General features: G+C 40.7%; 1 protein-coding gene across 1 annotated transcript; it reads left to right on the forward strand.

Annotated features, from left to right (window-relative positions):
• The first annotated feature begins 140 nt into the window (after positions 1–140).
• On the forward strand, positions 141–21,366 carry LOC116445466. The gene is made up of 8 exons (XM_032112053.1): positions 141–387; positions 11,048–11,169; positions 12,251–12,389; positions 13,234–13,310; positions 15,055–15,165; positions 18,512–18,618; positions 20,006–20,096; positions 21,144–21,366. The coding sequence occupies exons 1-8, from the start codon at positions 141–143 to the stop codon at positions 21,258–21,260; spliced, it is 1,011 nt and encodes a 336-aa protein (XP_031967944.1). The 3' UTR covers positions 21,261–21,366.
• Positions 21,367–26,559: the final 5,193 nt, after the last annotated feature.

The raw sequence follows: 26,559 nt of genomic DNA on the forward strand, positions 1-26,559 counted from the left end.
GCGGCCGCGGGCGGGGTCAGAGAGGGCGGAGCTCCGCCCCCGTGGCACGCCGTCACGGTGGGGCGGGGCGGGGCCGGGCGCGGCGCCGAGCGGCAGCGCGAGCACGCGCCGAGGGAGGGCGCCTAAGGGCGGGGCCGAGCATGCGAGAAGGGCCCCTTCCGGTCGGCGTCGCCCTCCCGCCTGCGCACGCGCGGGCAGCGGCTGGGTGGGGGCGCAGGGGGCGGGGCTTCTCCCGGGGCGCCCACGTGCGGGAGGCGGTGCGCGTGGCGCCCCCCCGCGGCGGCGGCGCGATGGAGCTGGAGGCGGCGCGGCGCGCGGTGCTGGCGGCCGTGCGGGGCACGCGCGCCGCCGACCTGCCGCGCCTGCTGCACTGGATGCGCAACACCCGTAAGCGCCGGCGGGGCCGCGCCCGCACCGCGCCCGCGTCCCCGGCTGGGCCCACACCCCGCTCGGCCCTGCCGGCGGGTCGGGCTGTGAGGCGCGGTGCGGCAGCCAGGGCGGGGAGCGGGGGGGGGGGGAGCGGACCCTGGGCGAGGGGCACCGTGCCCGGGCCGGGGCGCCGCCCCCTTCCGGCCCTGCCGGGTGCACGCGGCTCGCAGGGTACCGGCGGGTGCCGGCCGGGCGGCTCAGCCGGGCTGCGGCGCTCGGGGAGGCTGGAGCAGAGCGCGGCCGGTGGCGCCCGCCCTGCCCGACTCCGATCGGGGGTGGCCGTGCCGCAGCTGCCCGGGTCCGGGCCGCGCTCGCCCCCTCCGCCGCGGCCTGGGGTGCCGGTGCCGTGTCCGGGGCCGGCGGTGTCGCGGCGCGGGCGCGCCCGGCAGCGGAGCAGGACGGGCTGCGGGGTAACCCGCAAGCCCCGCAGCGGCGCAGGTCGTGCGGAGCCACCCTGCTCCTGCGGCACCGAGAGGTCTTTGGGTATTAGGCTTGTCTTGTTTAACTTCACACGTGTTCACAGCAGACTTTCACAAGTTTGGAGATAGCGGTTTGAGCTAGTTTACAAACGCTACTTTCGCCACTTGATGTCACCTTAAGTTAACATAGTTTTCTGTTTACTCCCTTGTTTATGCCTGGATGTAATTTCATCAGTGTGCTGCAATCAAGCATTTTGTGGCAGATGAAGAAGGGAAATACGGGTCAGTGCAGAAGCTGTTAATTTGCAACTGAACACAAAGAATGACACGGAAAACCTCAATATAGGCAGTGTATTAAAGCTGTACGCACACAATGCCATACTGAATGAAGTCTAAACGCTGCTTAGTCTCAGGATATATGTGCAGTTTGCCATTGCAAATAGGAATCTGGAAGACCCCTTCAGTCTTGTGATCCAGTCCCAAGCATCCAGTATGTGTGTGTCCTGTTTATTAATGATTGTCTCCTGGGATGATAAATCTACCCTGATGATCACGTGTTAGGAGAAATTCATCATATGATAACAATACTTCTCCAAGTCATGCCCTGCTGTGCTCGGGTTATGCTTCCTGTTTGGGTCTTTGTTCCAGCACTTCCACTTCAAGGTGAAAACTTCATAAGCCAACACACAGGCACCGTGGCACAAAGGTACATCTGACACCAAGAAGTTGTCCAGCTGTCCAGGTACTTGGAACTGCAAACTCATCGTTGCCCTGTGGTTTGCGGCTCCCATAGTCACTCGGAGAGGCAGGGCAGATCCTTCTCAGGTGGAGCAGGCCCTCTGCTGGATTTATGGGACGGGAGCTAGCTAGGAACAGCATTTACTGTCCAGTGACAGGCATGCAGCCCTCCCACCCAAACGGGTACTTTCTTAGAAGAGACATTGCCAAATGTTGCAGAGCGTCTGGGCGTCAGCTGCCGTGACTAGAGCAGAGATGGGCCTCCCTAGAACTTGAAGGCTGAATTTTGATGGAAGTAGTTAGTGTTAATTGTGGTTAAACATTCTAATTTTCTCTGTGTGTGTATGTACATATACATATCTGTGTGTATATATATATCTACACATGCATACATCTGCATGTGTGTATAGACATAATGTTGGAGCAATTGGCTGTAAGCACTTCATCCTTCCATTTTTGAGGTCTTGTCTGGACACAGTAGCATGCTCTGCTTGCTAAACAGGGCTTGGGTTACTGTAAATAATCTTGTTAGAGGTGGTTTTCTTCTATCCAGTATGCTCTAATATAAAAATCTCATTGAATTTCATATGCAATCATTCATATTGCTTATTCACTTAACAGAAGTCATCACAGCTCCTATACACTATGTTAGTTCGTGTGGTGTGCATATATGGCTTTCTCAGCTTCCTGACTCCTTTACAAATACAGTAAAGCACATAGAAACTTACTAGTGAAACTTGAAAATGCTGAATTGTTTCAGTTAGGAAACTAATACTTACTATTTTCTCTGTTTTGATTCTATGATCGTGTTTTACTTCTGCCATAGGAATTTTTAGCCAATGGCGTAGTTTATGTAGACTCCAAAATCCTTTGTCAATGAATACATTTTAATATTTTTTTTATGTTGCAGCTTCCAAAACTTACCATAGATGGTTTCTGTGAAAGATAATATGCTACGGTTCCTAGTGTTTGTTAGATTATGATCTCTCAAATATTCTTCCTGAATTTTAATGATGCAGCTCTTTGCCTAGTCCTTTCAATGAAAGGACACATATATTCTTGCCTCATTTTTGCTCTTCATAATTAAGATACAAGCCAAAGTGTAAATTAGGTTCCAAATTTTGATCTACTTTGTGTGTGGTACATCTGAGCAATCTGTGTCCTTCTATTTTTATACTGTTCACATCAGTAGTGATTGCTGCTGCTTCACTGTGTGCATCATCTTTAAACATAATTAGCTTTACAGTTGCCATTCAATGGCTTTTCAGCTCTTATGCTGCAGATCAGAGAACAGAGTGGACAGGGCAATCAGGATCAAGCAGCTGAAGTAATTAATATAATTTCATCTCTTTAGTCTCCTTGTCAGGCCATCTTCAGAATCTTTTTCGGTTTAGAATTCTTTCTTTACAGGCTTGTGCTCTGGTAATATTTTATGCTAATTTTCTCTTTTAAAAAATGCTCATTGTTAATATCCTGGCTGGATGCTATTAATTAATATTCTGAGAAATCAAGTTGCACTTTAGGCATCTGCATCTTCGGCATTTGCTTACACTTTGTGTCAAGTGCTGATGCAGTATAGAATTATAGGCAACCATATTTGTTCCCAGGTGTGTCATTCAGAATGCATGACTTAGTTAAATCATATTTCCCTGATTGCCACATTTGTGGAGGAATTTAGAGCCTATAGGATTTGGTCTCATGCTAATGCTTGTAGAAGTTACCAGTTTCTGAATCTGTTGCTTATGGTGTTTTAAGGAAAAGTATTAATGTTTGTCCAATTCTTGTACTCTCTCGGTGCTGCAGTCTCCCTCTCTAACATACGTTTATGTTTACATAGTAAAAGAGTGGGAATTAGAAAGCTTTTTGGCTATGTGTAAAAACTTTCCATTGTTAAACAATCAAGATATGTTTCATTGCCTCTTTGGGTCATTAACCTGTTCCTGTTTTTCTAATCTCCTTTGTCTGAATGGCTGTGTCCTGCTTTATCTCTAGCTTTCACCCTGATGAGTACAGGACTGGAGTACAAGATCAGTATCTCCCTTACTGGTTTTATTTTCTTGCAGCGTTGAACGGTAAGGGAGGAGAGGCATTTGTCCTGCAGGTCACATTCCTTTAGCCTTTGTGCAGTTTCCTCAGAGATGCAAATATTTTATGTGATGTCCCCAGCACAGCACTCTTGATGATACTTCTCTTCGATTGTTTCTCTGAGCTACTTCTGTGGCTGCATACTGGCAGTAACTTTTACTGTGGCTTTTTTTTCCCCCTCAGAATTGTTGCATTTGAGTAATTATACTGCCCATTTTAATACCTAGATAGTCCTGTGATAATTAATACTAGTTGGACTGAGGATAATGAGGAGCTGGTAGAGGTTTCTGCTGCTGTACCCTGAATACAGCTAGGGAATATGGTGTTCTCTCTGTGCAGAGAAAAGACTGTTTTATGGAAGATGTAAAATTACCAGATCTCTTTGCCACGTGGAAATAAAAGCCTAGTCTTTGGTGATATAGACATAGGAAAGAAACAAGCCTCTGATGAACAAAAGAAAAAAAAAAAAGTGGTAGGGATGGAGAGATAATATTCTGAATGAAAACTAGGATAGGATAAATGGAAACAAAAATGGTATCCCCACAGACAAACTGTTTTTCTGTGGTGTATCAGTTCCCCACCTCGTCCTCCTGAATCCCATTCCTGTTTCTGTCAAGATGTTGAGCTTATAGTTTTACCTCCAGCTGAGGAGAACTGGGCATGATTCCAGTGTTAGCTGTAGTCAGGCTTTTTTCCTTCATCACGCCGCTCTCTGAATTAAAGTGTACATGCATCCTTAAAGTCCTGCATAAAGTGGTTGACCTTTAGGATTAGTGTTGTTGCAAAGACAGCCTTATTTATTGGTTAGTTGGTGTTTTCTGACTCGCACACTGAATGCATGAAACGTTATTGAGAAACTTCCGTAGAAGAGACAAATTTATTTATAGTAAAGCCAGTTATCTTACCTGAAGTAAAGCCTTACATATTTTGAACTGAGAGAACACTGAACGTGTTCTCACTGCGATGATTTCTGACTAACCTTCCTTAGTAATTATGGGAATGTAAGTGAATGCAAGATTCTATTCGTTTTTTCTTTGTATGAATGTGGGGATTTTTTGTGTTGAGAATTTTAGACATTCCGAATCTTTATGTGTGATGGAAGAAGACATTACTGTTTTAAAACAGCTGCTTAGCAACACTGCTTGGCTGTTTCACAATCAGCTAGCTCTTCCCACACACTGCAGTGAAATGTACGTCATTTCACGGTGACTTGCATTCCAGCTTTTCTTTTGAGTTAGTCTTAGATCTTAAAGAAAATAAAATAGTAAGAGTTGGAAAAAAGAACAGGAACCTTTGGTGTCTTAACTTTTTTATAATAGGATGATTAATGCTTTAATATCCTTTTGCAGTAACCATGTTCCAGAAGTTCCGGCTAAGAAAACCTGGGTGAAGCCCAAGAGCTAATTCAAACCACTTGGGGAAACCCCCCTGATGATTCCCCTCAGTTGGGTCCAGCATTTGTTGTATGTCATGTTCCCACTTGAACCTCCACTGCTGAGATTCTAAAATTTTCAGTAGCAGAAAAGGTTGCATTTGGTAAGAATGAGTGCTGGAGGAGATAACCAGTGAAAGAATTGACCAAGCTATGTGTTTACATGAACAGGAAGACAGGAATCAGGGGAGGTAAATACAGGAATCTGAATCTTGAGTTTGAGATTGAAGTCACCAAACCACTCTACGTACTGGCAACTACTGAACACTTCGGCTGTACTTAGCACTTAAATGTAGATTACAAAGCCTGCCTCTTAGTTAATGTCAGTGAAGCACAGATACGGTGATAAGACCCTTTATGCTTCTTGTGTTCTGTTCATGGGGTCTAAGATTGAAATATTTTTCCATCAGGGCTAAAACTTACTGTTTTGATACTAACTTAAAAGGTTTTTTAGCTCATGTAACAGTGTAATAAAACACTGTTACAAACCTATTCTAATCTATGCATTGCCTTAGAAACTTTTAAATCTGAAGCTAAGATTTCGAAGTGATATACTGGTCTGAATTGCTGATTGTTCCTACAGTATTCAAAATATCCAATATCAAGAGAATTGCTCAAAATAATAATTGAATAATAATCCTTGCAAATCTCATTACAAATCTTATAATTTAAGGATAAGAAACATATCATTAAGTACAAATTAATTTTTTTCTTGTGGTTTCACTTGTACTGGGAGCAACCAGCTGTTTAAGAGGTTGGAGCACAATTTAGTCTTGTGACTTGAAAGTTGAGGGCAGTCAGTGCTGTAAATTCAGGCTTTTAACAGGCAGTGAGGGAGGAGTATCTTATAAAATTAACCTAACTGATTATGGAGGATGTGCTGCTTTAGGACAGTGTTCTGCATACGGAGAAGAGACTTCTCATCAGACTCTTGGGAGCAGACCAAGTGTGTCCAGAATTTTCTATCATGTACTTTATTATCTAGGCATTAGCATGTTCTCAGACCTGCTAGGTAAAGTTACCAGATGATAATTTTCACAAGACAAGAAGAGGAAACTGGATAAGAAAAAGCTTGATTCTTTTAATGGAATGGAACTAAAGTGGAATGAGTAGCTTTAAAAAGGATGAAAATCTGGGCTTCTGCAATTGGGCAAGTATAGTATGTGCTTTTGTGCATGTGCATGTGAAAAAGCAATTTAGTACAAGGCTTCATATCCAAACTTGTAGAAGTGATTTATTCAACTAAAATACCCTTTCAGAAGAGATAAAAATAACACTGCATTTCCACATTAACTGGAATGGATTTATTTGTTAAAATTATACCATACCAATTCTTTTCCACTATTCTGTTTGGTAAACTAAAATGGGTTGTTGCGTATAATGTCATGAATCATCAACTTTGGGAATTGTCATTAATTTCCTTTGTTGTGACAAGTGATACTGGTGCGAGAGAGGTCTCCAGAGTACCAAGTACTTCTAAGTTGTTAGTCACTGAAATTTAATAGTGGTGGGGAAAACTAGTGATTGTTAAACAGGCATGTGACTTACCTTGTTTAAAATTTAACTTTAAAGCTTCTTTCAATTAATCAATGTAAAAGACTTAAACTAACAAAATAAGCTCTCGTTATATTTCTGTTGGGAAAAGCCAGTTACTTTCTACTAGTGGCTATGTGTGCTTTGGGATAGAAATAATATTTAGAGTTCCTGAGGTACTTGATATACTGAGGTCACATATTGCTTCTCAAATGGTTTAGCCAAAAAGGGCGATACTAAAGTTTTAGGGATGTGGTGCTTCCTCCTTGACTGGGTTGTCCAGTATTATGAAAACATGCTGAATTACTAAATTAACCTCGTATTAAGTAACATGGCTGTTAATATTTGCTTTTCTGTGAGTCGGAGAATATATCTAGAAGACTATAAGGTGCTTGCTGTTATGGTTGCCTTTGCTAAATCCTCTTCTTTCTGTAATCTTCTGTTGTCATTTGGAAATCACACATTGCTTGTCTTCAATCCTGTATTTTGCAGTGCCTGGGTGTTCAGATGTTGGTATAGTGGTGCTCTCTGTCTGGTGTGAAGCTTTGTGATGTTTTCTTAGGTTGTGTAGAAAGGCTGACTAGCACCAGGGTGATAATGAGGCTTTTTGCAATGTGTTAATTAAATTTTATAAATGCATGTTGAGTAAATCCAGTGGAACCGGTTTTTGAAGTAAAATACAAACACTACGCACTCAGACTTCCTCCATAAACAAATGATTGTGATTCATCTTGCAGTGTTTCATGAACTGTACATTGTTTCCTGGTTAGTTGTCTGTTCAATGAACACAGGTTGGCTTGCACACTCTCCATTTCATGTTATATATATTTTATGTATATAACAAGTGCAAAAATGATGTATAAAATAGTTTTCTATTTTTGTTTCCTCTTGAAGATCCCTTGTAAGGTGATACTGAGATTCTCAAGAGTGAACAATTTGTTAAACACAAGGGTGGAGTTGATAAAACTATACCAGCAGAGATGCATATTTTCATATTTGGCACTGGTCTTTCCTACTTGATGGCAATCTACAAATATTTACATACTGCAAAAGTAAATGAGTTATTATGGTAGCTGTTGCTGTTTCTTGCTTTGACAGGAATGAGTCGACTCTCCATGTCAGAGTTCAGTCACAGACTATACACACAGGTGTGGAGTGTTGCGCACACAACTTCTGCTGCAGCTGCCATTTTGTTGTCTCAGATGGAGTCTGTTCAGATGTCCTTCTCCTTTTTGTTTTAGAGCATTAACTGATAGTCAGAAGGGAGCATTTCCATTCATCATTTATTTTTCAGTGTCAGTGTTTCAACAGTTTTTTCATTGGTCTGCATGTGTGTTGTCCTTAGGACCTGTTTTGTACAGAGCATACAAGAACCTGTGTGTGTCCTACTTTGTTTTGCAAGAAGAGATCAGAGGGCCCCATGCAAGATGGTCAGTGTTGTGACAGGTAGCATACAGATAGAACTCAAGGCAGGGAAGGGATATTCTGGATTAGAGGAAGACGGATGTGCTGCCTGTCTCCCACTGAAGGTGTGTGTTTCTCTGCTATGGAGCTGGAACACTGAATAGTCTGGAGAGCTGTCAGTCACTAATGTTGGCCAGGAAAAGTCACCCAGGCCATGAGGAAGCAGATCCTATTGATGCACTAGGTCTGTGAGGAAGAGAGCTGAAGTTCTGTATTTGCAGTGTGATGTGGCTGGCCTGGTGGTCTAGGAACACTTCCTGCGTTTCATTAAATGCTGTATATGAATTTGATACTCTTAACAGGCACTATAACAGCTGGATGAGCTCTCTTGCATAGTAATAGTATTGTTTTAAAGCAAATGCCAGATGTAGAGGCTTATTGCCCACAGGCACTGATCTGTTCAGCTGCTAATATCAGCTTTCTAGTCTCTTGTTCTGTCTCTAGCATGATTTTTCCCCTTGCTTCCTCAGATGTTATCCACCTCAGCCAATTCGCACCTTGGCACTCTTGAGGGCATGTCGTGGTGCTGATAGTCCCAGTTAAGCTACTTAGATTTGCCCACCTTCTTTTCCCATAATATCTGGGTTTATTCTGTGCTGTGTCACATCCATAGAAATCTTCCCTGAGCTGATTGGAAAAATCACTCACTGCTGCTGGGATGTTCACAACAAATCTAGTTTAACAGGATGGGTGCTCATTAGAGGTTTCAAATTAAAATGCTGACAAGCTGGAGCTGCTACATTGCACCTGTTGTGTTGGTGTTGCTGCTGTTGCAGCTGCTGCCTCTATCCTTCCTGTGTTCCTCACTGCAAAGTCTGCATCTCTTTAGGAGCTGAGGTTCTGGAGAACGCAACTGTGAGCACTTTGGAGCAGTGAATTGTCTTCCTGAAGTATAACAACTACCAATGGCAATGGCCCATCAGGGCCTTGGAGCATTACTGCTATGCATTTAATAAATTATAAACCAAATACATCTTAAGGGAATACGGATAATTTAAAGTTTCTGCTGCTTACTACACAGCAGTCGTAAGGGGGATTCAGGATTATCTGTTCAAGTCCATTTTGGGATGGGTTGAAAGAACCATTTACATTTGCACTGTTAAGAGGAGAGCATTTTGCACCAATAAATGATGGTTTCTTTAATCATACTGTTCTCACTACAGTGCTTAAGCAAAAAGCATTTCAGAAGCATTTAAAAGGTTAGCAGGTTTCTGTTTTCTATACTAGCCTTAAAATTTCTCACTCTTTCTAGCATTTCCCATGATCCACAGGAAAGATTAAATATATTAGCATGGAGAAACTTGTAGTGTATGCTGTAGATTTATTTTGAGCCTGTTTGCTATCAAGCTTTTCTGTACTAATGTTGCCGCCTGGAACAGCAATGCTAGCAAACACTGCTTTTTTTAAAAACACTTGTAAAAGCTGTCAGATTTTCTTTTTGTGAGTGATGCATGTACATGAAAAAGCCCAGTTGCTGCCCAACATGTTGGCAGTCTAAATAAAACAAGAAACAAAACAGAAGGGGTGGGGAAGAGAGGACATACATGTCTGTTTTTAGATGTGACTTAATAGATGGGTTTGGTGTATTTTTTCAGGATTAGATTAGTGATTGCTTTTTGGTGGTAGCGGTTGTTGTCTTTTACAGGTATGTAGCTTTGATCTGAGATGAGCCTTTGTTTAGATCCAGTTCGACATCCTCAAAGCAGTGGGATGTCCAGACAAAAAGGAATTTCATCTAGTCCTTTTGAGGAAACCATAGCAGGAAAAGCTGCTGAATGCCAGTTAGGAGCATCATACTCTCAAGGTGAAATTGGGGGGGTGTAAGCAGGATATTGGCTGCAAGATGTGAAGTCTGGTAAGTGCAAGTAAACCTTTGGCTGGTGTGTCTGGCACTCAATACTGCAGGCCATAAAGGATGAGAGAGTCCAGAAGATCCAAAGGGAAGTGTTGAGAATGATCATACTCTAGGAGAAAAAAAATCAGGAAGGGTCTGGATAGGCAAATCTCGTTTTTTCTTGGAAAGAAGACTGATGTGATGCACGATAAGTCTTCAGGGAAGTAAATAGTTACTATATAATGGAAAGGAATAAGTAGTGGCAGAAGAAGTCTAAATCAGTAATTACGAAGAGTATTCCTTTCTAATATTAAGGGTAGTCAAACACTGAAATAGATGGCTAAGGGTGGTTATAGAGTCTCCAGATTAACAGTCATTTTTAAAAGAACAGTTTGGAGAAGTAATGACAGTATTGATTGAGCCTTGGAAGAAGAAAAGATTAGTGACTTGACATGGTTTCCTTCTCAATCTTTTTTCTAGATGTCTTTTAAAAAAATGTGCTAAAGTAATGCAGGAATATCCTGGAAAAATAGCAAAAATTTACAGTTTGGCTTTGCAAAAATGTATTGGTTTACATCCATTCCTATTTTCCTTCCCACTTGAAATATTTTGATAGGTTAGGTAATGTAAAATATATTGTGAGTTGAACTGTTGAACTGTGCATTAGCCCCGATTTTTTTGTAAATTTATTAGAAAGATCATATGTATAAAAAGAAACTTGTATTAAAAAAAAAGAGCCTGCATTCGGGCAACTATCGAGTTTTGTCATTTCTCCAATAGTTCAAAAACATCTTTGATGTTTTTTATATCTTAAGCTGAAACAGTATCACTTTGGTGGCAGCCCAGACCATCATATGTGAGTTATAAATTTATAAATATGAAAATAATTTGAGATTTCAGAAAAGCAGTGCATTTATTTTACATGGCAAAGTTATTACAATCCAAAACTGTCATTGGCTGGAAAAGCTAACAAAGGCTGAAAAATGCATTCAAATAAAAAACTTTATCCATCTGGTGTTGTTTATGTCTTGCAACTGTATTGTACTGGTCATCACTTAGTCCACGTGATCTGCATGTGATTGTTCAGGGGGTTTTTTTTGTCTTGATTTATAGATGACTTTGATGAGTTTGTGGTGAGTAACAGCGATGTTGTGCTCAGAAATATCGCTGAAGATTTGCGGAATCGTTTATCCGTTGAGGCAATGTTCACTTCGGAACATCAAGCTGTTCAGAAAGTAAGCTAACTGTTACGGTCTGCTTTTGCTGAACCACATCATTTATTCTGATTTCATTTTTAGCAGTAGTTCATAATAGAGAATGAGCGTGGATTGAAGTGTAGGAAATCTCAGTTTGGTTCTCAGGTCTGTTGCTCTGTGTTTGCATGACTCCAGGGAAGTTTCTTCATAGTTCTTAATACTTTGATCATGAGTTATTTGGCATAGCTTTAATTCTGTGTGGTATGGCACCTGTCACAGTGATTCTTTAATGCTGGCTCCATAATAGGCTCTAACAGCCCCCTTAAAGGCAACAGGAACCCAGGGCCAGTGTTTTGCTGTTGCCATAATGTGGGCAGCCCAGAGATGATAATCCAGCTCTTTTCAGATTCTGATGTCTCAGAAAGAGGTGGGCTGTGAGTCCTGTGGGAGGGGAGTGCACCTTTTCTACTTGAGCTGTCAGTATACAAGGAAAGTTAATGCATTCCCCAGAAAAGTGGTGTATGGCTCTTCAATGGGAAAAGTGGATTGGCCACATGCAGCAAGCCTGGAAAAGGGAGGAAAGATGAGTAGGAGGATGAAGATCATATCCCTTGAAATGATGAGAAGGCAAGCATCCCACCTGGTGTACTTTTGATTGAAAGTGACACTCATGTTAATCAGGGGTGCTTCTAGGTAGAGGCATAAGGCATGATGTTAAAAATAGTCAGTTGAGGCTGAGAAGCAAATTGACCTTTCTCCTAAATTTAAGTTACATTCTCCTCATTAAAAGAAGAGGAAAAGCTTCCTTTACCGTGTATCTTCTCTATAGCCAAGCAAGCACTAAGGAGACAAAACTCACATCGGGCCCCTGCTCAGGTATCAAAACTAGCTTGCTTTCATTTGTCGACTGTCACGTACTGGTTATTTCAGTGGAATTTGATGACCCAGTTTACATGTAGGATTTCTGTTGTTTAATTTTTTTTTGTAATTGTTGCATAGGGAAAAACATGGATCTCTGAGATTTAGGAAAGGTAGGATGGTGGGACAGTTAACATGTGACAGTGTAAATGAAATTAAGAGACTTGGTTATGCCTTTCTAAGGTTTTATTCCTCTTCTCAGATACACCAGCATCCACTGCCCATGATTCATGTTGATGCATTCCTTTATGATGATGATGTTGTTGATTCATTGTGTGAGGAGGGGAAAATGAGTAGGAGCTACTGCACAGAGTGTGGCTCATACAAAACTGCATCTTTAGGTAAGTGTTCTTTTGGGAACAAGAGAAACAAATTGAGTTTAATTAAACTGGTTTGTGCAGTGACTCAGCTGGACAAGACAACATCCAGCTGATGGAGGACTCTGTCCAGACTGGTGCAATACACAGGCCAGAATTATTTCCCATAACCAGTGGAAGGAGCCTCCTACACATGTAAGTTGAATTAATTTGCAGTGTATGAGTGACGGTTGTTGCCCACAAAAACTGAGCAGGTAAGAGGCAGGCTATGTACCCCTGGAGAGGAAGACAACACTGTAGGAGTCCATGCAGTAGCCTCAGTCTCCTCTCACATGCTGAAAAACAGTAGAAAACACCATCTGTCTTAAAGCTTTTGTGTGGTGTGGTACAGATCAGTGCTGTTGCCAGTATAGCACAGCCACTGAAGGAATGGTTTATATGGAGAACATTTCATTCATTAAAACCTTAGCGCTGAAATTAAAGCTATTAAGGTGTCTGCCCATAAAACGTTATGCACAAATTGTATTGAGCCTTGGATACCACATTTCCTTTTTCAGTTGAACAGTTCCCAGTTACTTTGTTTTGTATTCTTTAACATATGTTACTGTGCAGAAAAAGGTAATTCAGTTTCATGAAGGATTTCAAAATTCTCCATGTAAGGCAAAGAATCCCCAGACTTGGGACAGATTGCTTGGCAGATTACCTCTGATCTGCAAACCCTGGTGTTCCAGGGTGCCCAGCGCTAGTGCAGGCGGGAAACCATACAAGTTTTCAGTGAAGATAATTCTTTGGGTTACTATTTCAATAGTTAATTACACTGTAGTTAGTACTGCCCACCCAACACCTTTGTTCTGTTCTTATTTCCCAGAGTTTATTTCGCATTCCTTTTCCCTCATGGAACTGAAGTTTCTTTATCAACATGTACTGCCTGACCTGACAGGAAAGGTAGTGGTTGACGTTGGCTCCAGGCTTGGTGCAGTGCTATTTGCGGTAACTTCCAGCACAGGAATTCATATTTTATTACTGTGACAAACATTTTCCCTCTTTTCTGACTGCCTACTCTCATTACTCAATCTTGGATGGGTCATTCTGAGAGGCACCTCTGATCTGACTCTCTGAATAGTGTAAGGTGCTGTTTACTAGCGATTTCAGTTCTTCCGCTGTTCCTCACAAGAGGGAAGACAAATGATCTTGCTTATGGAGAGGAAAACTGTGTTGTCCAACAGAGTAGCATATTGCTGTCACACATGCTGCTCTTTTACTTGTTCCTGCTGTCTCTTTCATAAGTAAGTTTGTCCTCTTATGTCTTGACCATGCCTATATATAGATTAGTTATGTTAAATTCCTTTATGAAGCTGACAAACTGTTAAATTACACAAAGGAAGACTTTGATATGAATTTGTCTCCAAAAACATATTGTCCTGCTCTGCGTTTTAAAATGCACATAAAATACTTCATCGAGAAACTTGAGTGCAATTTTGATTGCTTTTGGCATGGCTGGTGCAACATATGGCCAACAGCAATGCAAAACACACATTACTATTTTCTTTAAAAAGTCAATGGCTGTTTAGGGCTCAATCTTGGAAACACTTGAGCATGTGATTTTACTCATTTGAATAGTCTAATTTTGGGATTACTCAAATGAGGAAAGTTACTCCCATTTGTAAATATTTGCAGCATTGGGTCCTTAAATGGTAACACTTTTGCTAGGCTGAATTTGTTTTGAAGTATTAAAATGCTTGTATTATTACAGTAGAAGGTACTCTCAAAGCACTCTTTCAAAAAAGGGTTCTGCTTTGTAACATGTCCTTGCCTTGGAGGAGGGGTGACTTCACCTTCACAGGTTGCTTTTCTACTCTCTGAGTTGAATGGTTTCAGAAAACTTAATAATGAAGCTGTAATACATGTGTATCTCAGATATTCTGTATCTTCAGCAGTTTGCCTTTGCCATTGTTGGCAAGGTGTAACTGTGCTCAGTGGAGACAGTGGTACTTAAAGCAGTATCTTTGCTCGGGCCCTGTATGCTCAAGTATTTGTACTTTTTCTTCTCTGACGTTTCGAACAACTTCTCAAAATCTTAGTCCAAACTGAACTGGTTTTTGGGCTTAAGATTAAGGCATAGTTTAGCTTTTTTTTGCTCATGTACCTGTATGAAGCATCTGAAAATGTCAGTAATACAGTAACTTAGAGGTGCTGATATAGACTTGGTATCAAAATATCCCACTATATTATTGGTACATTGTCCTCCATTTTCACTCACTTTGACTATGTTATGTCTCCTGGTTTTGTTCTTTTCTCTTGATACTTTCTTCAATTCTCCCAAGAAACAAAAATTACATTTAGTCTTTTCCCTTCACACTATTTTCATAACTTGTTTGGTACACCTTTTTTTTTTCCTAGACTAGTTTCCGTATGTTTTGCAACTGAAGTGAACTTGGAGCTTTCCTTCTTGTCTTTTTGACATGTCATTTCGGATCTCTTACTAAAATTCATGCGACATAAGTGGGAATTGCCAGATCAGGGGCGTAGCTCTGAAAAATATGTCACATCCACTGAAAGGCATTTCTCAACTCACTATTTTAAAATTTTTTTAAATCTTAACTTGTGTTTTATTCTCTTCTTTTTAAATTAAAAATTTGAACTTGTTTAAAAGGCATCACAGTTACTAAATTTCCTTTTCCTAATGTAGGGTTATCTTTATAGCTCAGCTTCCCAGCTGCACGGAGTAGAAATGAATGCAGACTTTTGCCAGTTGCAAGAAATGATGATTACAAAGTACGAGTTCATTGACAGAATAAAGGTAACTAAATATATGTTTTAGTTTATGTATTTTTAACCACTGTGTACAAGGTATCTGGCTTAAGTGAGTGGCTGGTAAATCAGCATTCTGAGAAGTTTCTGCCTTTGCTTGTTTTGATCCTATACAAAGGCTTTGCATTAGGAAAAAAGAAATCTTATAGCAGAGAGGAAGAGGGAAATTATCAAAATATGAATCACTTAGCCTTTTTCCTGACTGGACTTTCCCATTGGCTCACACAAAACAGATATATCTTAGCTGATTCTCCCAGTAAAATCAATGATATCATTGCCACTCACTTCTGTGAAACTGAGTGTATAAAGAATTTCTGTCATGAATACAAAAGTATATGTCTGTGATTCACTTTTGTTAGCAGAAGGATGTTTGTAGGATTCGCAAATTTGCATCTAAGGACTCCTAAAGGACTTAGAATTATCAGTATTTCCTTCCATAGAATGTCTGTGTATATGTACCTTCCACAAACAAAATGGGTTTCAAACAAAGTGCTATCATTATGGGAACCATTTCCCTAGTTTCATTATGGGAATAGCTACTAATATTTTAAAGAGGAAAAAAAAAATCCTTTCTGGACAATACCCATTATTTTGTTACCAGCAAAAATTGGTAAATAGAATATGCTGGGTAAAATACTGGCTTTAATTCTGTGTTGTATGCATGTGCTCTTGAATGAAGTCACACAAACTGCTGAGTATAGTAATTTCTTTGGAATTAAGGTAACCCAATTTTAAACTAGAAAGAAATAATAAACATAAAATATTTAACACAGGGTAAGCAGTATCATTGGGTTGCTCAATTCAATCGCAGTTGCTGACAGTTTATCCATAACCTTTGGGTTTTGCATATGTTTTGTGTTCATAACACTTTATTGTGATGAAACTGAAAGTACAGTTAGGAACTCTGTCATGTTAATTCAGTGGAGCTGGAGATCTGTAAGCATGCTTTTCAGCCTTGTGTATTTTTTTATTATAAACTTTTATGGTTTTTCTTCACACCTTGTAATTCTGCTGAAGTATTAATTTTGGAGCATAAAGATAAGATAATAGGTTTTCAAAGCAGTGCCTGAGGACTTAGCTATTTGAATCTCATTAAATGCTAATTTAGTCATGTGACTCCTGTTATCACACTGCTTTGAACATTTAAATCTTAGATTTTTATTTCACCCCCAAATGAATCCTCTCTAGAGGTACATATCAGCTTGAAAAATTGTGAGAATCCATTTGCTGGTCATAATTCATGACACAAGTTTGAAAAACTTTTAAGAGACTCTTCTTAAATAGAGATTGTTTTTCTCAAGATACTCTGAATTTTTATTAGAATACGTTCCTAAAGGATAGCAAAGTGAAATGATATTTTTAGTGGCTCTGAGTGATCCTTGTGTTTCTTTGATCAACACTTGGTTTGTTAAAGTACATAGAAGGTTGCTCAGCATCTTTTGCCATTTGAGGAAACAAATACTGGGAGGAAAGTAAACAGTTCAACAGATCTTAGGAAACTTGTGACCTCAATTCAGAAATTGCCTGTAATCATGAAAGGCTTGGTGTGTATTCCATTGGACAACAGGGCAGTTTTAAAATCAGTTGCTGCTTCCTCTGTTGTGCCAGCACACAGCCAAGCAGATCAGAGAACTGGTTGAGCTGAAACTGGACCCAGCAATATTGGAGTTTTGACTAGAGCAGTACCTGGGTCTGGCTCACTGTGCAACCATACATGCTTATGTGGTCCCTAATTCCCTAACAGGAATGAGGATGTATTTGGGGAGAATGAGGTGCTTAGGTCACTTTGGTCAGTATGCTCACCCACTCTGTAAATGCAGAGTAATTTTAGGTCAAGTCTTAAGTATCATTCAAGTCAAGGAAACATCAACTTACGGTCAAAGTTTGCCTATAGTTCAAGCATCTCTCTGAACTGTGGCCTAAAATATTAAGACTGCCATTAGTATCCTATCCTGTGCATGGGGTTATTCCTCCCCCAGTGCAGGACCCTGCACTTGCCTTTGCTGAATTTCAGAAGGTTCCTCTCTGCCCATCCCTCCAGCCTGTCCAGGCCCTTCTGAAGGGCTGCACAGTTCTCTGGGGTATTGGCCACACCTCCCAGCTTCCTGTCCTCAGTGAACTTGCTGAGGAGGCATCTCCCCTTCATCCAAGTCATTCATGGATAAGTTAAACAATACTGGACCCAGTACTGAGCCTCAGGGGACACCAGTAGTGACAGGCCTCCAACTAGACCCCGTGCCACTGGTTATGACCCTCTGGGATCTGCTGTTCAGCCAGTTCTCAATCCACCTCACTGTGCACTCATCCAGTCCTCACACCCTGAGTTTGCCTGTGAGGATGTTGTGAGAAACAGTGTCAGAGGCCTTGCTGAAATCAAAGTAGACAAAATCCACTGATCTGTCCTCATCCATCCAGGCAGTTGGTTCATCACAGAAGTCAGCCAGGTTGGTCAAACATGATTTACCTTTAGTGAATTCATGCTGACTAGCACTTACCCCTTCAAAAGATATTCCAATTTACATTTCTCATCAGATTTGGGATGCAGAATAATAGAATATCCTGAGTTGAAAAAGACCCATATAGATCATCAAGTCAGACTGATAGATTTTTCTGTCTTTAAGAGGAAATCAAACACATCAGAGTGTTAATGAGCATCCATATTCTCCCATCTCACTTGTTTTGAAAAATGACATGATGTGCTAATATCCTTTTTGGTAGGTGAAGTTAGATGAAATCAAAACAGCTCCTCCTGTGCTGACTGGAGAGGAAGTTGTTTAGTAAGATCCTCCAGTGCTGCTGAGCATCCTGCCTTTCCAGCATTCCCAGTCCCAATATGCATTGTGAGAATTCGGCTGTCAAATCTGGGTCCTTTATGTCTTTTCTAGCTATAATCCTTCAGTAACCCACTGACCCTGTGAGATACCTTTTAATATCCTCAAAATAGCTTCAACTAGCTTAACATCTTTCCTGAAATCACTGGACATTTGTTATAAAATATAGGTAAGTGGAATATAACAGCCATCACATACATCATCTCCTCTTTTATGGCACACAGTTCTAAACCAAAATTAAGATGTACTTTATTTTACTTAACATAATGGATTGAGTATTTTATTTAGAAGAGTTAAATCTGATTTTGGGGTTTTTGTTGTTTTTGAAAGGTTATTATGGTTTTGTATGTCAGTTTTATCTCCTGGGGAGCCAGTGAAATACCTGGTTTTGTGGCTGGTTCAAAAGGGTGGTAGCAGGTGCTGTATTAGGCTGACAGGCTTCATGACTACTTGAAGGCTGTATTTGTCTCTTAACTTATGCCTTGGGAAATTTTTCTCCTTCAGGTGATTCATGCAGACATCTGTACTCAGCCCTCACTTCTGCAGAAGGCTGATGTTGTTGTAATGAATAATGTCTTTGAATATTTTCTTGACAGACAGGAACAGGCCAGGTAAGCTCTGTGTCCAAACAAGTTATTTCTTTGGGAGTGTGTGTGTAACCTTGTGAATTATGGAAAACCTTAAGGTTGTGCTTTTTGAGGGCACATACATAATTTATATAAGGAAATTGTTTCAGACTGCCTACTTTTAATTGTTATAGTTAACTGCTAAGGTGTTCTGGCAGTTGCTTATTGTTAAACCCACTAAACCCTGCTGCTTTGTTTACCCAAACCTTGGCTTGAATCCTTGCACTGATATGTTAAAATAGTATCTTGCTGCTAAAGAATCTGAAATTTTTTTTTGTATCAGCATAAAGCTCAATCTTCAGAAGTAAGATGGGTCACTGACTTGCAGATGTCAGAGCTGTAATATATGCAGACTACAAAGCATGGTTATTAATTATATTTCTAATAGATACTCATAAGGATGTGGTAGCAAACAAACATGTGGCTAAGGTTCTCTTTCAGGTACAAGACACTCACAGATGAGCTTTTGCTAATCCAGCAGCATCCATTTAAAATGTAAATAACTTGATCATCTGAAGTTTAGAATGGGCAGTCAAAAAGAAGGAGTACCTGTGTCTCCCCTTGGTCCCAGCCAAGTCTGACATTTTGTACCAATTTCAGCTAAGGCTTGCCCTGCTGCCCTGGATACCAGATGGTAATGCCAACCAGAGAGGCAAAGAGTGGATGGGTGAAGGATAGTGGGTGTTTCAAAATGCCAAGAGATATGTTTCCAGGCACATGACTAAGAATTCATTTGATTCTGTCTTAACTTGGGGATAGTGGTTTAGTGTTGCATTAGTAGCATGAAGACAAATGACATTTGAAGAATGCTGGAAATTAAATTCTCTTTAGTCTGAATTACCATAGTGTGAGAAATTATCTTACTTGCAAAATCAAAAAAAAAGGAGTGCTGGGGGCTATATTTAAATACTCTGATTACTAATGTCTTAAGAGAAGTACTTTGTCACGACTGTACACGAGGTATGTATGTAAAGAGCAGCTTGTTGTGAAGCTTAATAAAAGACTGCACTTCAGGACTGGATTTTCTTCAAACCCAAAGATTTAAAGGGACTAAATGTCAGTGTTTAACCCTTGTTCAAAGTGAAAGTCTCCACAATACCAAATGATATGCATGTATGTATGGGAAATAAAAAGTTACAAAATCTAACATTTTAAGACCTTATATTCCCTGTGTTTTTAATACAAAGCTTGGTTTTATTCCTGCAAATACATTTGCTTAGATATTAATAATGACTGATAAGCATGTATTGCAAATCTTTAAGCTTACTCTACCTCTGGCCAAAAAACTAAATAAAGTGTTAGATTCATTGTATATCAAATATGGGTGGTTTTTCCCCAAAAAACTGGTCATCTACCTTTAAATATGTTTCAGAGCTTGGGAATTTATTGCCTGTAATGTAAGGAAAAGAGGGTCCCTGTTAGTGACAGTTCCAAGTCTTGAAGAATCACTTTCAAAGCTCCAGGTAAGTTCCCTCAGCCAGTTTTAGCTGACACACTTCGTTATTTTCTATCAAAGTGGCATCTCTGTAGCTGAAGTAAGCTGCTTGCCAGTATTGCTGTAAGGAAGGATATACAATTTTGTGCAGAGATTAAAAGGTGTAAGACTCTGGACTCTGTTTTGACCACCAACACATCTTCCTGTGCTTCGATTGTCCTCATGTGAAAATGAAAATCCCAGCCTGTATCAGTAGTCTGCATGAATCATTGTATTATCATGTGTATTAATATGCCAGTAGGAGCTTTTGGAAGTACAGATTAGTGAGAGATGTGGTCTCCCAGCTAGCCATGTGACTACCATCAGGCATCCTGAATCAGTTACATAGCTTTAAATGGCAGTTGGAAACAACAACAGTGCCGTCTTTCATTGGTAGATCATGTATGTGATACCTAGTCAAATTATGTGGTCTAGCTTTAGTTAGGAAACAAAACACTGATCAGATGTGACAAGGTTGTGTATAAAGTGACTTGCTCGCCACAGTAGTTAGTTAGTTTTAGAGAAATTGAATTACTTGTTGCCTGTATGCTGATGGGTGAAGTAGATCCTCAGACCCAAGAGCAGCAATGGTGTCATTTGAACTTTTCTTGGAGCAGGCTGTAGTCACACAGCAGCTGACAAGCCCTTTGTAGCCTTAATACAATACTCCCTGGGTGTAAAACAAGAAAATACCTGCAATTATTCCATGGTACTGTTAGCTGCTCCCTCAGCACATCTGTCAGAGTGTTGCTCTCTGATCAGGATGCTTGAGGCTTACACAAATGCATACAGAAAGGCAGTTGGAATATGCTAACAAAATATCTAGACTATTGACTGAGATAATTTTTAAAGTTATCTTTGTTATCTCCTATTTGAATTAAAATGGGTTTTCCAGAAATTCATTTATCATTGCCATATAATTTGGAATGACTAATCTCTCATATTATGTCTTGCCTTCTTAATGTTGTATTGACCTTGAAACTCCTGCTGTTTTTAAACATGGTGTTGATTTAAGGCTCTGCTTTCATTGTTTCAGACAGATGTACAGCTCAGTCAATGGGTCGAAGAGGTGCAGCTGAACTATGATGTGTATATGGAAAAGGATGTTGACAGAGAAGCACTCGAACAGATACATTTATACAAGATTCTCTAGTACCTGGAAAAATTTACTAGTATCCTTATCATATGTATTTTGGGCCTAAAATGAATTTGGATTGATTTGTATGAATAAATCAGGTCAAAATTCATATTGTGATTAATTTGACTCGTGTGTAGTTTTTAATTAAAAGGAGTCTTTTGAAACAGGTTTTCTTACAGAGGCATTTTGTCTCAACAGGGTATTTTGACTTTTAACTAGGAGATATCCTCATGGTTTATTTTTTTCAGAAATGTTAGAATGAATGTCTACATAGTAATGCTAAAAGAATTTTCGGTCAGTAGCATTGTGTACTGCCAATGTTTGCTAAATATATCAAACCTAAGAATAGTGAATCCTTATTAATGTGAATGATAAGAATGCATTTAGCATAATGTTAAAAGATTAGTGCTGTTCCATTTTGCTCTAAACCATTTATTATTATCAGTAATAACATTTATTATTAACAATATTATCTTTGGTGTTCCTCCTATGGAATTTGTAGGTTTTTTTCCCAGGGTCTGCTTGATAACCAGATTATCTACTGGCATATGTTATGAGAGAGGCAAGTTCATCCATTTAGTTAGTTGTCCTTAAAGTGGATATTAATATAAAATACTGAAGGACACCAAGGAGCCATTGAGAATTAATACAGCAAGTCCGGGATGATGGAACTCTTTTCCACCTTCTGCTGCAGATGGTAGGAAGTGTAATAAGGGGTTAAGAAGCTGAAAATTCTGAACAGGTGTCACAGCTTAGCAGAGGCTTGGTGGTGGCGTAAAACATTGGAAATTTGTAACAGAGCCTCCTCAGAGAGAAAATATCCACATACGCCCACCACATTTATATTTAGATTTTACGTTCTAAGGATGTAAAGCTTTTAGTCAGCTGAAGTATGTTTCGGGTTTTAGCAAACATTAACAATCCCAAGTGCAAAAATATTAACTTCAGGAGTTTTGGACTAAGTGTGTTGTGAATTTAGAAGCGTTGTTAAAAAGTTTGCTGCACAATTTATGTCTAGTGTAAATGGGAAGTCATTAAATTGGATTTCAGTCTTCAAATGATGTACAGGTCAGTGACTTTGATAATACATGCTGTAAGCAAAAAGGATCAGTGACCTTTAGGCACTCACCGACACAGTAAATAATTGGGACTGTAGAAGGGATAGTGAGTTTTAAGAAGTCTTACTTTCATGGCCTGTTCGGAGTGGAAAAGGATGTTTTAACTTGAGTGATACTGAACCGCTGTTCAAATACTGTGTCGAATCTAATCTTCATGCATTTAAAAATGAACAAAGATAGAAAGCTTTTCTTAAAACATTTATTTTATTAAAGTACAATAACTGAACTGTTGGTTACTTTGTTGTCAGAGAAACAAGTGCCCCTAGAAAGGAACCCTGGGAGAGGCTAAGCAACAGGGTGGAGGGGTAATGCAAGGCCAATAGATCTAATAAGGAGAGAATAAAAATTGAGAAAAGAAATGCATGCGCAGTTCAGAATGAGGAAATGAGCACTGTAGTAATCAGTACAGTGGAAGCTGTGACTGAAGTGGAGTGTATAAATAGGCTGCTATAAAAGGAAGACTGAATGGGTCATAAAAAGTTACTTCATAACCCTACTACCATGTGAGAAGAAAACACCATGTTGGAATGTTTTTTACTTTTTCCAGAGGTCCTGCAAGATCTCCAGAATCAATTGTCAGGACTTAGGGCTCATGATACTGGGTATGATCTGTGCCCTGCACCTTGTTTTGGTAATATGGGAATTACAACTTTCATTGCAGTTGTTTCCCCTCTTCATGCTGAGTCTTCAAATACTTTTTTTGGGTGTTGATCTCAGATAAAAAAAAAATTCAGTAGACTGGAGCAGATCACCAGCATATTTAATGACATCTGTATCCTCTGACTCTGAAAATAGCATGCACGCATCTGGAGCTCATATGCAACAGAGAGTGCAAAAGGGAAGGTCCCCCTGTCTTTTTAGACATCAGGAGAAACTCAAGAGGTAAGTTTGAGCTGCTGAAATGTGTGTTTTCCTCTCTCGCCCTTAATGGGTCCTTGGTTAAAACCCTCACATTGACACGTTCACCGAGAAGAGGAGGTGGTAATTCAGTTTGGTTTGATTAAACTGATACTAAGAAATACAACCCCTCTGTCCTTTTAGAAGCCTCTTCCTAACTTGACTTCATAGGGCCAGAGATTATAGGGCCATTCTTAAGGATGTTATGACCTGCTGGACTCACCTACTGAAGAGGTAGAAACAACAAATGTATGAATGAAGGTAGTAATTGTCTCTGGCCCCTTTTAGTCCTGTTATACATTCCCACACACAGGAGTAGCAAAGGTAAAGTATGAAGCAGAACCTCGTGTAAAAGGGGGCAAATCAGTCCTCCCTGTGCATGCTCGGAAGGCGTCGGACATCAGCTGAAATCTCCAGAGAGTGTGTGTACTGCCTCAAGTCAGGTTTTGCTTGTTCAGCTTGAGGAAGCTGCCAGAGTATACTCACCATGTTGAGTCCTTGTTCTTGGTTCTGCTACTGCTGAATTGCATGGTATTTGGCCAGTGATTGAACTTTTCCGTGGTGTCTACCAAGTGAAAATGAGAACAACAAAGTCAGAGCAAGGTTGTGAATTAACTGAATATCAATTGCTTTGAGATTGTCATATAAAAAACATTAAACAGCGAAACTCTTCTTTGTAAAGTGACCTAATTTAAAAGACCTGAAAGGCAAAAAAAATACCAGTACCTCTCTGAGACACTTTTCTGGCTCTTTCCTACACCTGACAGCATTGAAAAGGAAGCACAGATTAACCATAGTACAGTGCTGAAAATGCATAAATAATTATTTCCTAGTGCTCTCAGTTTTTACATTTCCCTTGCTGTTAGATGGCCACTGGTGTTGGGAGGAAGGGAGAGGGGAGAAACAAACTCCCACTGGCACCCAGATTTTCAGGTCTGCATGCAGGGCAGCCCTGTGACAGCTGCTGCAGATGTCACGGTGGCTGCCAGAAGCTGCCAGCCCTCGCTGCTCGCTGCCCCACACAGCTCTGGGGCTGCACGGCTGGTGTGTGCTGCGAGTGCCTGTGAAACACAGCTCCGTATGGCCTGACAGAGGTCCCAACCCCAGCTACAACAGCAGTACACTGTGGTCATGAACAACTCGTAAATCACAACATTTCACTATTGTATGCCTGAATTAGAAAAAATTAATGAGGGAGGTGCACATCTGCAGTGCTTGTAATCACCAGGAGTTCCTGTCACACATGGAAAGCAGCTCTGCTATTCCACAGTAAGTAGCATAACTTCCCATGCAGTACCCTGGTTTCTGCAGGAAGAGCTATCTGAAATTTAAACCCATCAAGAACTACTTTTGTAGTAGTAAAAGAAGAAGAAGAAAAAAAAGACTTTCTGGATCTTCTGTAAAAGCACAAAACTGTTAAGCTGTAAGAATGATAGATTCACTTTGCAGACAGGAAACATTGCAAATATTTTTGAGGATTCGTTTTCAAAAAGTTGCCAAATGCCTAATAAGGGCAGCCCGGCCCTCAAAGGTGTGTCATCTTCCCTGTGTCTTTTTTCACAGCAAGCAATACCGGAAGGGGCTAATGACCCATGCTTGGGAAAACCCAAATCCAGCTCCTTCATTCCTCAGCATCTGTATCCTACTCTTTTCCTAGGTTGCTTCTGTCTCTTGTCTCTTACCAGCTATATTTTCTCTCCCTGCTGCCAGTGCCAGGACCAGCCTGTGGTGCAGCAGGAGCTGTGCTTGAGTGTGGCAGCAGCCTGCATGTTCCCTCTGTTACTGGAAGACAATAATAGAAAATGTGACCGGTAACTTCAGCTGAGCAACTTCTAGGGTTCGCTGCAGGCAGAAACATTTTTAAGGGGCTGCTTTGTGCTCTCCAGGAATTCCTGGTGGGGACTCCCGTGAAAAGCTGCTCCATCTCATCTCTGAGGCCTCACAACAGACTCAGGCTCTGGCTGCCTGCTGCCCACCCTCGGTAAAGCAGGAGTTGACATGCACAATGCCAGTACTCTTTGCCAGCATTTTATCAAATGGCCTCTCATATGCCCTTGGGCTGTCACAAGCCCTCTGCAGTAGAGGGGGTTGTATTTGTAGAAATAAGTGGGAGAAGAAGGCAGTGCTGCTTATTTTCCAACAAATGCATGTTAAATGCTCCTTCTGGAAATGTCTATACTTTCACTCATTCATTATTTGAGACCAGATTAATGTGGCACAGTGTTTTGGGGAAGGAAGAGGGATGGAACATCGTGCTTAAGTACAAACGTTTTTTAAATTCCTGAAACTCAGTGCAGCTTGTATCTCTTAAAAAACTGCCATGTTTGTGTCGCCCTAGTGGTGAGTCTTTTCCAACAAGAGCAAGGTAGCAGTATGCTTGAAGGCTTAGAACAGATCACCTCCAGAGTCCCTTGTTGCTTGTAACATAGGAGTTCTCTGCGTGAGCACATGGTGAAGTCACTCCCCATCCAATGAAGAGATCTTAAAACCCCAAGCCCAGAAATTCACTATTCCTTGTAAGTCTTTTGTACTAAGCATTTGCTTCCCCCCTTTTTTTCTGCTGCATGACTCGTGTGATGTCCCAGCTCCTCCTGCAGTTGTGATACTACTTTACCTGGACACCCTGTCTTGGGGATTTTTGCATTCATGCTTCTCTGGAGACTCCTTCCACTTGGTGGGACAGAAAGAGAGGAAAACAGTTTTTATTCTTCATCACAGGGTGCATCAGAGTCCTAGGTTCTTCCTGATCTGCCCCTTTCTCTGTGAAAATGAGTCTGAGGGCTTACTTTCCATCACCTGGCTCAAGCCCCACCAAACATGTATGGGGCAGGTTCTATGTCTTTGCTCTGCTGTGCTTCCCCAGGTTTGCCCAAGCAGGGAAGGCAGCCAGCCAAAACTGTCAGCCTGAGCTGGAAATAGCAAGGATGGGGAAAGCTGGCAAGCGATTTCATGCCAAAATTTGAAGCCCAATAATTTACCAGAGTTGGTAGTAGCCCAAACAGAGATCAGGCCCCGATTGTCTGCAGTATTGTGTGAGCGTATGTATTGTGTATGTGTGTGTATATATATCCACCCACAAAATGAGACTTTGGTTATCCTCGAGAGTTGGTTATGTACATGAATAAAGGTAGAAGAAAGGAAATAATATTTCCTATCTACCAGATGGGGCATTGAATTTTGTGTGGTTATTGTGATTGTGTAAATGAAGTAATTGCATGCACATGGTCTGTAGGGTTGCTGAGTGTATTTTTTGTGGTCAGTATTTTTAGGGACTTAAAATTGGGAGCATGAAAATACAT

Source organism: Corvus moneduloides, chromosome 6 (genome assembly GCF_009650955.1).
Source record: "Corvus moneduloides isolate bCorMon1 chromosome 6, bCorMon1.pri, whole genome shotgun sequence".
Lineage (NCBI taxonomy): Eukaryota > Metazoa > Chordata > Aves > Passeriformes > Corvidae > Corvus > Corvus moneduloides.